At 43.7% G+C, this 17184-nt stretch overlaps 1 protein-coding gene across 1 annotated transcript in view; it reads left to right on the top strand.

Annotated features, from left to right (window-relative positions):
- Positions 1-5490: 5490 nt before the first annotated feature.
- The window catches only part of LOC104626289 (tomoregulin-2-like), a 61729-nt gene continuing 50035 nt past the window's right edge, over positions 5491-17184 (top strand). The window contains exons 1-2 of the mRNA XM_010294175.1: positions 5491-5509; positions 13178-13274. Of these exons, the coding sequence (XP_010292477.1) occupies positions 5491-5509; positions 13178-13274 (116 nt within the window). The remainder of the gene's footprint in view (positions 5510-13177; positions 13275-17184) is intronic.

Consider the following 17184-nt stretch of genomic DNA (forward strand, 5'->3'; position numbering starts at 1 on the left):
TTGCATATTTAAAGACAACATTCGTATGTGTGTGGAATAAAGAATGTTTTCGACATTTTTGCGTTAAGTATCCTAGTGTTACGCTGTTTGGACTTAAATAAGGTCAATATGTTGGGTTCATCCTTTTCATATCATCTCTGGCTCTCGCTTTGGCAGATCCTCCCTTTCCCTGTTTGTGCAGCTTGCCATCGGAGTGCCAAGTTTGTAGTGTCAACTCTTCTCGGCTCCCTCTGATGCTTTTGTCTACAGAGAGCTGCCTACTGCTCACATTGGGGGAGAGCTCAGGGAAAGCCAGTCGCTGGCATTTTAAAAAAGTATGTAAAAATTCATCATCGCTGCGATCCCTTTGTCGCTCTCGCGCGCTTCCCGGGCTAGCAGGGAGACGCGGGAAGCTTAATGCTGCGGGTCTCGTGGAGCTGCGAGTCGAGCCCCCGTCATGGGTTGATGCTGGTCCCTATCACCGCGCATCACAGCTGTGACCGGGGCGGTCGCTTAACTGACAGTTTGTCTTTCAAGGGTCGGGGCGGCTGCTGTGGAGTTCGGGGCCATGGCACTGGGGTCGCAGGTCGGGCAGGTGATGGGCAGCACGCAGGCACCAACGCTTCGTGTGGCAGCTCCTTCATCCCCCAGCCCACATGGTGCTGGTGCTTCTGCTGTGGAGGAGGCAGACGGGGGAGAGGGACCTTAGTGTGGACACAGAGTGCGGCTGCTATTCAGTCACCTCTGTTAATTTATAAAACCTGTGTATGTAAGTATGTGCATATTCTGAGTAGCGTTGCCTAAGCGTGAGCTACAGATGCTTTGTTCTGGTGACCGGGGGTGGCAGGCAGCAGGGAAGGCTGCCTGAAGCTGACCCAAAAAAATGAGGGGAGTTTCCCTGGGGATTATTGTCCGGGAGGTGACAGTATAACTCACTTCTTTGCCTTCTAGCAAGAGCTCTGTGGCCGTTGTGCTTTTAAAGCACTGCTTTCATGAGGAGACTGGTAGTCAAGACTAAAATAAGGAAAGGACGTGGTATGGATAGATACTTGAGACAGTGATGTTTTCTTGTCTGATCTCCTGTTGTATTATGAACTTTAAAGAAAAAAGAAAATTCCATTTTGGAGTAGGAGAAAAATAAGCTTCTGTTATACAATATCTACATTAATGGATTCCTTCTATCAAAGGCAGAAAATAGCTGTGTTACTAAATATAATTAATGCATCTCGAGTTTGGAGAACATTATGCTAAATGTCCATGATACATTCTCTGTCCCCTTTGGCAGTAGCATATGATCAATTTTGCTACTCTGTCCTTACCTAATTATTGCTGTCGCTAATGAAGGGAAGTAGAGAAAAACATGTCTTAGTAGGTTAATAAGCCATCCAGAAAATTATATTAGCATGATCAATCCTTAATGATTATGGTTTCTCACAATATTAGATCACCTGAAAGGTGTTTTTCATAGGAGATGGGAGGGGAAGTAGATATCATTTTGCAGCCATTCTTCCAGGTGTGCTCTGTTGGTTTTTGGAGAGAAAAGCAGTCAGACTTTGGCTGAGGACTTTTGACCGCTCTTGCAAACATTGATTTACTTAGTGGAGCTGGTTTATTTTATCATACAAGCATCTAGAAGGGCAGCAAGTGTGGGAGATTTTCTACCTTCCCTCCTTCCACAAATACTTGTAGCATTGGCTTTCACCGGCACTGGTGGTGTACATGTTCTGTGTTGCTTTTCCTAAGTTTTTGTGAAGAAGCTGGCAGTCTCAGATCAGTCTGAGCAGCTTCCAACTGGCATTTCCCCTCTTCCTCTCTCCACGATGATACACCTTCATTTGCAATCTAGTATCTGGTTTAGCATCTGTCAGGATTCCTTTCATTTGTTTGTTTTTTGTCTCATTGATGCTTCTTTAAGCACCCGTGTATGCCAATACTGCAGCACACTCAGGACATGTTTATTTTGATGAAAACATTTCTCTCAGAGCATGTCCAAGGCATTAAAATGAGTAGCAGAGGAATCATCCTCAAACATCAGACTCTTTTTTTTTTTTTTTTTAAATTTAAAGATTTTCCTGAAATTAAACTGAATCACAGTCCTCCCTTTTAATTTGTTAATTATACTTCTGCAATGGTAATGCAATCAGTGAATATAGCTAAAGTGTTTGTGTGTGGGAATCAATATTAATGAGAAAGAGCATATTTGCAAAGTGTGATACGTATCGGCTATTTGCTTAGTGTCTGGCTGCCGGCGCAAGGCTGCTCTAAACCAGACCCACCCGAGCGACGCAAGGAAGCGCAGTTGCAGGAAGAGAAGGGGGAGAGACCCTCCAGCTCATTCACTCCCGATAGTCCCTTCTACACTTTCCGTATGCGGGGGACGGTCTGGAGCAGGGCGCGCTGCCGTTCGGGCAGGAGAGGCCCGCGATTCGGGCAGCCCAGCCCTCAGAGAGCTTGAGCTGCTCTAAACCAGACCCACCCGAGCGACGCAAGGAAGCGCAGTTGCAGGAAGAGAAGGGGGAGAGACCCTCCAGCTCATTCACTCCCGATAGTCCCTTCTACACTTTCCGTATGCGGGGGACGGTCTGGAGCAGGGCGCGCTGCCGTTCGGGCAGGAGAGGCCCGCGATTCGGGCAGCCCAGCCCTCAGAGAGCTTGAGCTCGGCAGCTGCGGCACCTTGGCCAAAGCGGAAAGTCGGGGCTTTCGCAGCCTGCCTGCCCTGAATGACTTCGCAGGTGACAAAACTCTGAGCGAGCTCATAAAGGTTCATCACGACTAAGTGAGAATGAAATCTGGCATTTTCCTGCTGGGCTTCCAATTTTCTGTATATGCAGTGTATTGAAGCTAAGTGAGATTAAATGTTTAAACCTTTCGTGCCATATGGCTCCCCCTATATCATAAACACATCTGTAAAATTGTACTCAGGGGGGCAACATCGTCCTGGTGTAAATGGATTCAAATCCACGCTTCTCGGCTGCTCGTATCAAGGCTGTTTGATGTGTCGCACTCAACCTATTTGTCCTGTTAGTGGAGGTCTGGGAGGTTTTTCCCTACGCAGTCACGTAAATTCTGGGTGACAGAACAAAAATAGATCTGCAGTTTGTCCACAGACCTGGCCCGTGGAGGCTCCTTCTCCTAAATCTTTGCCGCCCTTCCAGGAGTGGCTGTGCTACTCAGGAACTCCCTTGCCTTTCTGCTTAGGCTATCGGCAGTGCTGCCAGCATTCGTCATGGGTTTTGTGCTGTGGACACAACTATTCCACTGCATAAACCATAAATCAAGGAGTACAATAAGCCATTAATGGTGCTACTCATGCAATGCCTCAACCTGCCCACTAATAATGGAAATAAGAAGGAAAAACACGGTTCAACTGATTTTTTTCCCATTTGTCCTGAAAGATCATCTTACTGCTGAACATTTTCATGCAATTAACCGCTGCAGTATGTTTTCGTGTTTGTTGAAGAACAGGATTATATAAAAGATAGGATCTGTGTTGCATAAATACTTCATCTCCTGCTGCAGGATTTAGAAACTTTGCAATTGCCCTCGTCTTAGCTTCTAGCAAGTTCCTTAGGTGCCTGCTCTCCTGTGCACCCTGAGCTACAGCAGAGGCCCAAGCACTGCCTAGCTCCAGGCTTGGGGAGGGAGAAATACCTTTACACATTTCAGGAGAGCTATTTTTACAACTAGCTCCGAGACAGATTTTCTTTTTTCTTTAAACGGAAATCCTCACTTACAGAGAAAGGAGCAAAGACTGAGGTGAGCCCTGGTTGTACAAGTTCAGAGGATCAGCTCAGCAGTGACAACTGCAGATCAGGGAGTGCTACTGCAGAAATACTAAATTCTTCTGGGGCAGGAGCTGTGAAGGGGGTTGGGGATCGCCCTTTGCACGCAGGCCGACCGCTGAGCTGGTGGAGGAGGAGGCAGGTAAGGAGCCGCCTGTCATGGCTCCCACCACGAGGGTACAGCCTGGCTGAACGCGGTTTTCGACTGCCAGTCTTGGCACCTGCCTGAGCTGCCTCCTTCTGAGACCCCACTGCAGAGCGTGAGCTTGGCACGTGTCTTCACGACTTCTGGGCTGCGGGGCAGCTCCAGCTCCCAGTTACGGGTGTGTAACCTGCATTGGCACCACAGGGATAAACAGCAAGGAGTATAGCGTGGAAGAAAAGCAGAGCGGGAGAAGAAAACTGCGCTCCTCTTGGGGAATTCAGTGAAAGGTAGACCCAAGTCATTTTTACAGTAGAGCCACTTTACACCACCCTGATTATGTAAATGGGACATAAAGTAAATTGGACTTTCACTCGCTGTGACAGTCCCTTCCATTGCCGGAGTGATTTAAAGGAGCCTTAGTGTAAATTAGAACCAGGACCAGTGTCTGCGGTCCGCGTTTTAGGATTTAAAACCAGTCATTTCCCAAGATAATTGTGGTGCAGTCAAGACTAGGAGCAACTTCCTAAAATTGGTTAATACCCAGATTTGGGTTTCTTCTGTGGCTTAAATGGAGTGGCATATTATCTCCTCTATAGTCTGCCTAAAAGATAGATTTGATGTCTGCGAGCAGAGACATGAAATTGCTATAGGCTTCCACTCTCATAGCCTGCCACCTATTTGATTTATGTGATAAGTGATCTCAGATGACCCTCCAAGGCACTGAACCATTAGAGAGTTATGTTGCACAGCGATAAGAAATCTTCAGAGATACCTAAATCTTCTTTTACCACTGGGAGTTTCATCTGTTCTTGAATAAAGAACATTTTTATGTATGATGTTGCTATCTTGCTAGCCATACTAATATTCAAAAGGATACACAGACTTAAATCAATAGCAAAGTGACAAAGACCTTAAAACTGAAGTAGTCACCAAGTGGATGCTAGACAGCTCTTTTAGCTTTTATCTTTGTTCTTTTCATTCTGTTTCTTGAAAGATGAGTAGCTGTAAGGTTTCACATTCAAGTCTTCTGTTAATCTTTCCACCAGGTAGGAAGCTGGCAAAAGCACCCTTTCAGTGCGCAAAGCCCTGGAAAGTCACGTCACCCATTTGGGACTTCCGTATTGTAGGCTTTGTGGAACCGTGGGTTGGATAACTCCTCTTTTTTTTTTTAACTGAATTTCTCTAAATTTGGTGATCCAGGTGCCTCTCTGCCTAGAATGAATAAAAGTGCTTAGAACCTCAGGTGGGATGTGAGTTCTTGACAGAGATCAGGGAAAGCACAGACGAGTAATTTCTGTGGTTTACGTCCAACTGTAGTATCTTCCCCTGCAGAAGAAGGCACTGCTGACTCATACTCCTCCAGCTGAACCTGTATCTAATGCATTGTTTGCTTGATAGAATTTGCTGTAAGTGCAGTGTTACAGCATGTATATAGTCTGTTCCATCCATCAGATTTCCTTTTTATCATGTGTTTAGTGCATCAACCATAAGGTATCCAGCAGTAAGCTTCTTTTTCAGGCAGTAGACATACCAGAGGAAGAGGAGGGGCCAGAACCAGTCCCTGCCTTTCGGCAGAGCCCGAAGATGCCAGCGCTCTTTGCAGGTCGGCAAGGAGAGAGTGTTTGGCAGTCCACAGGAGGGATGAAGAGGGTTTCAAGCCTGGCCTGCTCCCCTCCCTTCTGGCATGTAGGGCCAGCCGGCCACAAGTGGCTCACACTTGACTCTCCCCCTGAGTAACCTTTGATGGACGTTTTTCTTACAAATAAGAAAAGCATTATGATATTGGGTACTTTCCTGGACTGCAGCTTCCCATCTCCCTTGACACAGCGCTGAGGTTTAATGATCTGTGTGGCCAGGCAAGTCAACCTGAGGGGAGACTCAGACATCATCTTTCTCTATTTCTCCTTGATACTGAAAAATCTCCTGGTCCTTGCAATTAGGACTACAGTAATCTCCTTCCAGGCTCTTGAATAATGGCCTTGATTGGTGACCTGTCACATTGCATACATCCAGCTGTGGGCATGTCCACTTGGTTGTTTTGTTCATACTATTGGGCGTATTGAAATACATGAGAGCAGGGACTGAGGACACAAAAGCTTTGGCAGCTTTGCAGGCATGTTTTTACAAGCAGTATCTATTCGTTGAAAATTCTCCTGCAAGGAAGTGATTTCCCTTTAACATTAAATAATGCAAGGCAGAGATGAATAGTCCCCATATGCTATTTGGCTTTTTACTCAAAGCTGTTTATGAGGGGAAGCTCTTGGCAAAATTAAATGAGCCTCCTCTTCCTCAAACTGGCAAATACTGTCAATGCTGGTCACCGTACACCTTCATAAATCTGCAGTGCTGGCATCCCACATACGCCAGGCAAACATGAAATTTTGTAGGGGGACCGCGCAAGGGTGCAATAATCACAGCTGTTTCATGTCAGCATTCAGAAAGCTTACAATAGGGTTTTATTCAATGAGCCATTCCTTTTGAAATGCCATTGGAGATATTTGCTGGGAGAAACTGGCCTCAACTAATCGTATTTTTTATCAAATGCACTATGGGAGCAGCAGGGATATGCATGAGACAGAAACAAGCAAATGGTGTTTATTTAGAATAAATAAACTTTGAGTAAGAATTGAATCCTTTCCCTCCTGACCACGGTTGCACAAATAGAGGCAAGTGCCTGCAGAGGTCTGTAGGGGGTCACGTCGTGACTTCAGACCCGGATGCTCTTGGAGACCTCCAGTTGTGCCCGCTGAAAGGAGAGAATTGCCATCAGATATGACAGAGCAGCAACGGTGTTCCGGTGGAACCATTCCTGTCCCATCCACTTTTCGCCACGATAAATGAGGTTCAGACGGTGTGGAGGCTGCCCATCTCGCCAGGGGCCCCTGGACTGGATGACAGCCGGAGAAGGCTTCTGAGGTTTCTAAGACGTTGCGCTGCGCGAAGCGAGAGGCGCATGGCTTTGCACGGGCCCGTGGCTCCCCTCACAGCTGTAGCACCTTGTCTGTAGGGCTGCCAGAGCGGCTCCGTGCTGGGCCCTGCGTGAGGGTAATTGCAACTGAAGGGCTGGGGGCGGTGGGGAAAGGAAAGAGCCCAAAAGAGAACGGGAAGGCAGGCATGACAGGAAGCAGGACAGGAGGTAAAAAATAAGGATGGAACTGAAGAGACCAGCAGCGCTTAGTAACTGCGTGAAACACTTTTTATACTAGTTATTTACTGAACTCAGGGCACTTCCCAGAAGCTGTTTTCTGGCACTAATTAGACTGTATCCAGGGCAGAATCGGAGCCTTCAAAACAAGGTGCGGGTGAGCTCAGCAAATGGTCTTGCAGAAGAGTGAGCTGTTACAGAAGTGCTGCTTTGTTGTCCAGCATAAACTCAGCACTGTACAGGACTGAAAAATCATGAATCAGCCCTACAAAAATAGTTAGTTATTTAAAATTATAAACTTGATAGTTTCTGCTATTTATTATACTCCCAAGCTGTTTCTCCACAATCCTAAAGCTTAGATGTACCTTTCAAAACAAAAATACATAGAAACTGAGATCCTAATACATGAAGATAATCCACTGGCTGTGATTTTAAGAAAAAAACATAACCTGAGAGTCACAGTAGAAATACGAGAGCTGGAAAACATTGCAAATTGAGTCTGACCAGCATCAAAGCAGTGCCAGGCTGTATCTACATGGTCTTTAGCAAGAAGATAAGGACATGTTTTATCAGTGGTCTGAGTTGGCTGGATACATCTAGTTCCTCCCTGAAAACCCTCTTAGGTATTTGCATCATGCTGAAGTTTCCCATTAACCTTTTCCAGCACGTGGGAGAGAATGGCAACGTGGAGGTACCCAAGATGGGACTTGAAGCAATATAAATGCTGGGAAAGGTGGTTTGGTTTCCTGGGCAGGCAGCTCAGGTATGGCACGACCCTGGCACTGTTTAAATAACCTGCCCATCTCTCGCAGCAGAGAGGTGGTTTCAAGGACTGACCCTTGGTGGTATGGAGAAACCGATCAAAGGCTCCTTGGCGTGAAGGGGTCTTTTTTCCGTATTTTTCCATATTTCGGATCTTGTTGAGCCGTTCTGAGTTGGGTTCTGAGCTGGGTAGAGACACTCTTGTCTTGTGCGATAAGAATTTCCCCAGCGTGTTCGTGTGTGTGAGAGGGAGCAAATCTGTATTTGTTGAGGTGGAGCCAGACAGCAGGAGTAAAGCAGAGTAAGGCACGTCAGAGTTCGGATTTATTACCAATACGGTAGGCCATTTTCTTTTCATTTTGACTGTAATGCCATTCTGAGCCTCTGCCAGACTTCGAGAGCAGAATCATTCATGAGTTGACCACCTGCTTCACACCCTTCATTTTTCTCACTTTGCAGGTTTTGACTGAGCTAATGCTTTCAGGAAAAAAGACTTATTGATTAGAGTGAAGTCACTTGCAGCGTCTGGGCTTTTATTGGTCAAGTTTGTGAGGTGTTTTTAGCCGTTTGGTAGAGGTGCAGGTAGTTTGTTCTAACACATTTAGTAAATTCTGTTGGCTTCTCTGACCTGGTTTCTCAAGAGCTTTCTCACTTTGTCCACTTGCCTTGTCACCTGCCCAGAGCACTCCTGTTAGGACTGAAGCATGTGGTGAGATCACCTCAGCTGCTCTGAACAGCTTTCTTCTCCTCCTCCACATTTTAATTTGCACATTGACTTTCATTCCACAATACAAAAATGGCCATCAAACCTTACCTCCACATGATTTTTGGTAATACCTAGATTTTATAGCTAGAAGCAAGTGGATATCCTGTTAGGATGAGCTAGAGCAGGCTTGCTTTGAAGTTCTTCTTTCAACAATAGCAAAGGTGGGTCACCATGAGGAGTCGTAAGAATCAGGGATTGCGATGAGCACACATCTGATAAAATCAATCGAAGGAAGACTACATAACATGAAAAACAATCGTAACAATTCATTATAGTCATATTTCTGTATATTCAAGTGTGTGGTGATGATGTTTTATACCGTTTCTTTGTTGTGTTCTCCAGTATAGTTAAAATATATTGAATAAGGATTATTATAATAGTGTTAGTAGTCCTACAAAGCCAAATGAAAACCAAACTGAGGCTCTCTTAAGTTTGCCCTGTTGCCCTCAGAGGCATGTCAACAAAGAGAGATTGAGAGATTTGTGTTTAGCCGGTGTTGCCACCTAATTGTCTCTTTCATGGCTCACCAGCTACTCTTTCCACTTCCATGTACAGGCAAGTTACACACATGTCCCTTGTGTCACTTAGGAAATAAGTGACGCTTTGTACGTCGGATCAAGACTGTGAGCTGCTGTGCATAGTCCTAACCATCCCATTGGAGCTGCTTTTCTGGACATTGCAAAGAGTTTCTTTCCATCCAGCCTTTGACTCTTGTCGAGCATCTTGGGAAGACACTGAGCAAGGGTTATCCAGAAGCTCAAGCACAGAGATTTTGATGTCCATTTGTTAAAACAGCTAACTACCAGTCATCAACTCCTAGTAGAGCATGAGTCTGGGAAGCTGTGTGTGTAAAGTCATAGCATAATTTGGTGGGATTGTAGTACCTGCAGAAGACTCCTGACTCAAAGAGGTTGAAGTGTAAAGAGAAAGTTGAGGTGTCTACAGTGGGGGGACAGTTTGGGACTTACTGTTTTCTCTTGATATTACGGGAGATAAGCACAGAGTCAGATGAATCTACCGGTGATACTTTCAGTCTGGTTTTTCAGCTGTGGAAACAAAGTAAAATGTCTCAGAAATGGTTTCTTTCTTGCGGGACTTGCAAGCAATACAGATACTCTTGAAATCACAACTATCTGATCTGAGTGCAGTGAGAACGCCAGAAAAGGAACAAATGATTAAAACAGGAGCTGTTGTGGTTACCACAGTCCATTGACTCTGTAAATTGTGCGTAGAGCCTTCCCAACTAAAGAATTTATATTGCTTAGGAGATTGAGGTGGTCTCTGAAGTGACTTTCAGATAATGTTAGTGACCTTCTAACCCATGTTAGCACGTTTCCTTGAACTCTGGAAGTTGCTAATCTTGCTAATACAAACAGGAACTTGCAGCTTAACATTTCGCAGTTTTGTGAGTAATAAGCAGTGGACTTCAGCGATTAGCCTCCCTGGAGCCCGACTATGTTCCTACAGGTTCTTGGTGTTAAATCACAACAGCTGCTAATATGAGAACTATATAATACGCATGAGAAAAAGAGAATCGTACTCCTTTTGTTTTTAGAAGAGGAATCCAGAAAGTGTTTTTGCTAATTTTTTTTTGTTGTTGTTGGGATATGAAAGCAAGTGCAAATCAGCAAGTACAGGGAGGAGAAAAAGAAAAACGAGTCACCTTAGAAAATGAGCATCCACTGGTCCTCAAGACAAAAAGCAGCAGGAAATGTTGGGAAAATAACTCTAAGATGTCCAGATTTATCGAAGTACTTACATGTGCAGCATGGAGAAAACAAGCCTTGTGTGTGTCAGTCCTGGGTGTGGGTGCATATGCCAGCGCGTGTGTTTGCATAGGGAGAGAAAACACACCTTAAGGAAATGTAAAGAATACTATTGTCTGTGGTTACTGAAAACGGGGAGAAAAGAGAGAGAGAGAGGGACACACAGCTGTCTTTTTTAATCGACTGCTGCATGCTTGGACGTCCAATGCCAACATGCACATTGACTGTGGAACGCTGGGTGCAGAGCTGCTTCAGAAACATGTGAAGGAGTGACCTGTTATTTTCTAGTAGAAATTAAGAACTACATTGTGCCTTAGTGTTCTTCTCTAAATCAGTTCCTTCTCTTCAACATGCTCAATCTTTCAAATGCCTTCCTTTAATGACTTAAGTAGCTATTTTACTCACCTTGTGATGTGGAACCGTGTTGAAGTCCCTGGTCAAACCACACTTGCTGGACAGTTATAAATGGAAACATTACAGTGAGGAAAAAAAAACAGGGCGTATGTTTTTAATTAAAAGGAAATGCAAGGGAAGTGATTTGCAGAATAACAAAATGAAGAAATTATAGCTCTTTTCCATAAATAATATATTCCCACCCTCCTGAACTGGAACAATTGTCATATTCCTGGTAGGTGAGGAATGCTCAGCTGGCATAAGCAGTCTTCTGCCCATAGGTCCTGTTGGCCTTTGCATACAGTCATTCATTACGTGCCCTATCTAATATCTTAACCACTGGAAATCCCCTGCCAAGGGGGTCAAAGTGGCTGTCAAAGTTATCTCCTCAGTAAAAGAGACTTTTATATTTAAAAAGTGAATGAAACTTGGTGAAAAACGCAGGCCTGGATACAGCTGTACAGCAGCACGAGCCTCCCGGTGCTGTTGGGATCACACAGGCGGCACATGGAGGTGCTAACGGTGTGAGGACATGGCACCTGGACACCTTGCCCACCCTCATACATTGACTTTTATAAAATATGAGCCTAAAGAATTCCTCAGTCATTTAAGGAAACATAGACACCACAGTTCAGACCCTCCCTACAAAGCTTGTCAATGCAATAGAAGAAAAATCCAGCCTATGTTTTCTGCGTTTGCCCCTTTGGTTTTTTGTACATGAGTTTTGTGGATATAAAACTGAGCAAACTTACACAAATAGGGCAAAACCCTCTTTTTCTTTCCTTTTAGGATAACCAGAATGCTCATCATTGGTGAATTCTTTCAATTCAATATAGTCTAAATTCAAGCACAACTGATAAGAAATTGCTGCAGCATAGCTCAAACTTGAGCATACCAACACTTCCTCTGGCTACGTTAAGCCTCGGGAAAAAACTTCTTAGAAAACCATCTACCTTAGGTATTTCCGTGGTCTGTATCACTGTAGTATCTAAGCATATCACAGTCTTTTAATACACTTGTTTCCATATTCTCTGTTGGTAGAAAATGGTATTATTCCCATTTTACACAGTGGGAAACAAGGCAGAGATCAAATAACTTGTCCAGAGTAAGAAAGCAACTTTGTTGAAAAACAGGCATTGGGGTCACACTTGCTCTTATAGGGGCAAAAGCCCTTTCTCCTCCAGCAGCTTTGTGGAAGCCTGGGACTCGTGTACTTCCTTGAGTAAATAACACAAGCAGCCTATTCAAAGTCAGCACTCCAACAGGAAAGCCGCCGGTAACGCCCCGGTTAGTGGGTAACGCCTGGGTTAACTGTCTCATGCAATGGATGTACAACATCAGGCGGGTCGTTTGTCCCATCAGTGTCACAGGGGCTACCGACACACTTTAGTGTGACCACCAGCTTTGGTAGGTTGGACCCAAATGTGCAGCAAGCCTGCACCACAGTGCTGACACCAAATGAGAGAGAGAAATGAAAGGATGACGCTGCAGAGGCTGTTTATGCAGATGACAGCATCCATCAAAGCTGATTGATAATTAAAGTCTGGGTTGGTTTAATTATTCTGTAACTGGCAGAAGGATATCGCTAGGTACAGTGTCTTGCTAGAAGGCAGCATCTTTCAAAAGATATCAAAAGGTGCTTATACACTTCAATACAAACGTAGATAATGTTTCTTTTGGATCTTTTAAGAAACTCACTTAACTTAGCTGGCTGTCTCAGTACTCAGCCATCAGTATTTTTTTGCAGTCCTCTTACACCTGTATTTTTATTTTCCCCTTAGTCCCTTCACATTTTTGACTTAAGGGCCAGGTACAAACCTTACACAATTGCAGACCTTGGCGTTGACTTTCCTGGGTTTCAAATTTAACCTGTGCTGGAGATCGTCCCCTCCTCTGGACATCACTAAATCTTTCCTGCCAGAGATAACTAGTCCTTGGGGCTCATAGCTGTACTTTGAAGAGAAAAATGTTTTGCCTTTGGAATGGACTAGGTTACACCACACAGAAGGTAATTTCAAAACATTTTTGAGGAAAGCATCCCCTTGGGTCCATCTCAAGGCCTTCACCGGTAAAGGACACAAGGCAGCACGCGATGCTATCAGTACACCTCCGTTACTTTCCCGGGGAGCAAAACAGTGAGGCTCAGTGCTGCCACAACCTTCCCGGGCTGGAGCTTGAAGGGGTCATTGTTTAAGTGGAAAAAGGAAGAGGAAGGGTTTTTCTCCGGTTTCCCTTTTAACTCCATAATTCAGGGAATTTATCACAGACCAACATGGAAATCTCTGTGTTGGCCCCATTCAGAAACACTGTCTGTGGGCCTGGCATCGGCTTTGTGAACAACACATTAAGCTGACGTGGTGAATAGATTTTTCTAGAGAGAAGTGCTTTGCTACAGTACTGTCTTTACTAATGTATATTCTTCTGCTTTCCATCAAACAGTCAATGAAGGCTCAGGTGAAACCAATCAAAAAGAGACATCGACCTGTGACATTTGCCAGTTTGGGGCGGAGTGTGACGAAGATGCAGAGGATGTTTGGTACAGTAATTTGGTCTACTCTTCTATTTTAATGAATGTTGTATTATTTAAAGGTACTGTGGTTTAGAAAGCATTACAAATATTAGATATTCCATTTTCTGCACGCAGAGATTCATCACACAGTGATTGAGGTGGTTATTACTCTGAAAAAATGTGTAAGAGTCTGGTTTATAATTTTGGAACATGCACAATTTAGACAAAGTTTAGAAACACAGTTATCCATTTTGTTGCTGTTATAACTTATGTTATTCCATCTGGGGTTTTACAGCTTTATACTTTGGTAAAAATAGAATTGGGAAGAATAATTGACCTAAAGCTTTTCTGGTTAAAAAGTATCATTGGTATTATCATCATGTTAATTCATGTATGGCATTAGAAACAGGGGGAAATCTGTCTCGCTTTTTCCTAGTTGCTGGAGTTGAAAACCTAACCCTCAAATGTCTGAAATAATTACAGTGTACATTTAGATATTTTCTCAATGGAAATTGTTTTATTTTTTGAAAGAGGTTTCAAAAGTACTCAGGTTTTTTTACTATTTTAAACCTTAACCACATAAGCTGAAGGGAAATAATTCTATCTACTCAGATTTTGTTTTTTTTTATTTTGCCTGGAAACTATGCAAGCATATGTTAAACCAACTTTAAACTAACCATTTCATTGTGATTTTGGAACAGCCAAGAGATCAAGAAAGCTGCCATTCACAGGGCTGTACTTCTAATGCTGCCTTAATGCCAAGCCTCATATTTCTATCTAAGTAATTAACACAAATTTAGAGATACAACAAAATAATCATGCAAATGTTAGAGCTGTTGTCTGGATGTTGCTTCTGAAGCTATGGGCTGGTGGTAGCTAAAGGGTGGATACAGGGGCTGAGCAGTGAGATGTCAGTAAAGCAATATTGCTCCAACTCTTAACTTGGACAGTAGGAATGGAGCAGGGAGGAGTCAATGAACGAACAAATGGTGAACATGATAACTGGGCCCAGTGGTGGGCAACTGGCCTCATCCAGGCAAGGCATCCATGCACTGTTGGTCAGGCATGAAGTTATGAACATTTCTGCTCTTCAGTGAAGAACCTTAGGAGTATGGTCATGGTCATCCATTTGTGGTTGTTTTGGTTTTGTCTCGCCAGGCTTTTAATAACCTCCAGTTCTAGTCTTCAAAAAACACCAAGTAACCAGGCCACAGAGGCCTTGCCCAAGAAGAAAGCCATCAAAAGAAATTGTAGTGTTGAAAAACAGGAGCAGAATGCATCATGGTTATAGGTTTGCAGTAATGTAATGAGATTTGTGGGGAAGAAATTGCTTAATTTTGACTTTGCGTAAGAAAATTACTCCAGGTGTCAGGGTTTTCATTGTCTCCTTGACCGGTTGTCCTTGAGAGTTTTGGTGGTGCAGTGTAGAAACAAATTAATATATCAAAATTCACAGTCTAGTGCTCATGTTTTCATAATTAAGTGCACTTCCAAATTGGAAGGCAGGAGAAGAGAGGGGCAAGGAATAAAATTAGCTACAAGATAACATTATTAATCATAAGCACTGAGTAGCAGTGTTTATTTTTTCCCAGGAATAGCTTGGCAAAATAGCCCGATCCAATTTACCCCAGTAATGTTGCCACTGCAGCTTTTGCACTGTCTAATTCCTCCCCTTTGAAACAACTTGGCTTATACGGAGCGGCATAATGACTGCAGGAGCTAAAGTTCTCAATCCTGATTGACAGGCGGTCCTTCTGCAGGGGACGATGCTTCTCGGAGCGGGAAGCAGGGAAGGACATTTGCTGGGAAGATGCTAGCAGACAAACTGTTAAAAGGCAGGAAAGCAGATTTCCATTCAGAAGTACAAAGGCCATGTAAAGCCTGTTAAAGGTCTGCTTTGAAGTAAACAACTTCATATGCCATAACAGAGCCCTGTTTTCCTGTTCATGCCCCCTGATTAGTCTTGGATAAATGTCTTTCTAAAAAATGAGCCGTCTGGGTGTTAGCTCTTTGTTATTCTTATTTTTAGAATAAAAGTGGACCATGTATGGGGCTCCTAGAATCCCTCTTTCAAACGTACATTAATTGAATTTCCATGTTTGGCACCAAAGAGACCCATTCCCCACTCCCCCTGCCAGGATTTGGTGCTCAGAAAATGTCCTTAGAACTAAGTGGGAAAAGAAACTTCTATTTATTATCCGATCACTGTTTTTATGCAGATCAAATTTCAGATGTAAGCAGGACACCTTTAGCTATCTCACCTGACTGATGAGATTTGTAAAATCCAACTGGGGTCGGTGGGTCCCAGCAACCCCAGGACCTGTTGTTACGGGGTGATGAGCCCAGCACGGGCAGTGTCCCCTATCGATCAGAAACAGTCTGAGGGTGCAAGGTCAGTGCCTGATCCATTCCAGGTAAGAGGGATGCAAGCTGGTAGCAGAGCCAGACTGCAGAGAGCTGGAGATGCGAGGCTGGCTGTTCGCCTAATATTTCTAGGGTGCCAGACTAGATCAGAGAAGAGAGCACAGGTGTGATAGCAGATGTGGTTGGGCTGCTGATGATTTAAAGCGACAATTAACATTATTCTACATTGTCACAGTCTGTTATTTTGCAGTCCCTTGTCTCTGGTTTAACTCCTCTTTTTTTTTTTTTTTTTTTTTTTTTTTTGGTTATTCATTGCCAGTTATCACTCAGCTAAATTGTGCTATTGTACTGTGCCACCATTATTTTTAAATCTTCTTATTTGCGTAAAACCAATCTGTTAATGGCTAGACTCCTGGGATTCTGGTAGAGGGTTTGTCACATAGAAGACTACTCACAGGGGTAAGATTTGTGTGTGAACATTTTCTAAAAAATACGAAGAAAAGGCAGAAAAGAACCCACTGTAATAACAGGTTTTCCATGGCATGGTAAAGCACACATGTATTATTATCCTATTCTGCAGTCTAGTATCACGAGAGTGAATGCAATTTGGCATTCCATTAGTGAATCTCTTCCTCTAGGTTAAAAACAAAGACTGTTCAGTTGAAAGTCTTTAACATCTTGCTACTTTAATATGTGAAAGCTTCTTGTCACTAAGAGGATCGTGTATTACTGGCATTATTCCCACCTTTAATGCATTTTGCACCAGTGGGCTTCATGAATATTTAAAGCAGGGCAGTGGCTATGCTCTTTAGCACTGGATTGCAATCTATTGGTAAATCAGACATTTGGTGTTGCTTACTTTGGGTTTTTTATTTCTGAGCTGGCTAAAGAATAATTGATTTTGTAAGACAGGGCTACTCAACATAACACCCGAGAGATAAACTTAAAAGGAAATGAAGAATGGAGTGTAACGTTCTCAACTGTGGTGTATTTCTAAGATCTTCCAAAAAGCATCTATGAAATACTCACTCACTGTATATAAATAGTATTCACCAAATGGAGTGCCTGCTCATCTGCTAAAGTGGCTTAGTGTCGTGCATAACCACGTCAGAAACCTGGATTCCAGTATTAATCTCCTTCTTATGGGCCACTGAGGAAGTAAGAGCACTCTCTACCCTGGACAAGCCATGGTTTGGGTAGATACTGGGCAGCTATTGCAGAGGTCCGTGATATGTCCGAGTAAGTGGAAGGAGATAAATACGAGGAAAAGCCTTTCTGTTGAATTTCCTGTTGGGAAGCACCAAGAAGAGAGGACAGGAGTATTTTCTTAAAACAAGATTAAAGCCTGCAAACCTCTGACTTGTAGAGTTAATCAAAATCAAAATGATGAATTGGGGTTAAATATGCGTGCTTTTCCTTTGAATTTCAATATCAGCAGGTCAGCCAGCAGCAGTCTCAAAGTGCGGCATTGCCCAGATTAGGATGCAGTTTGCTAGCTATAAGACAGACACGCAGCAATGTATAATGTGCTCAGGAGACAGTGCTTTCCCTGCAGCCTGGCAGTGTCCGAGGA

Source organism: Phaethon lepturus, unplaced genomic scaffold, assembly GCF_000687285.1.
Source record: "Phaethon lepturus isolate BGI_N335 unplaced genomic scaffold, ASM68728v1 scaffold43240, whole genome shotgun sequence".
Classification (NCBI taxonomy): Eukaryota; Metazoa; Chordata; class Aves; order Phaethontiformes; family Phaethontidae; genus Phaethon; species Phaethon lepturus.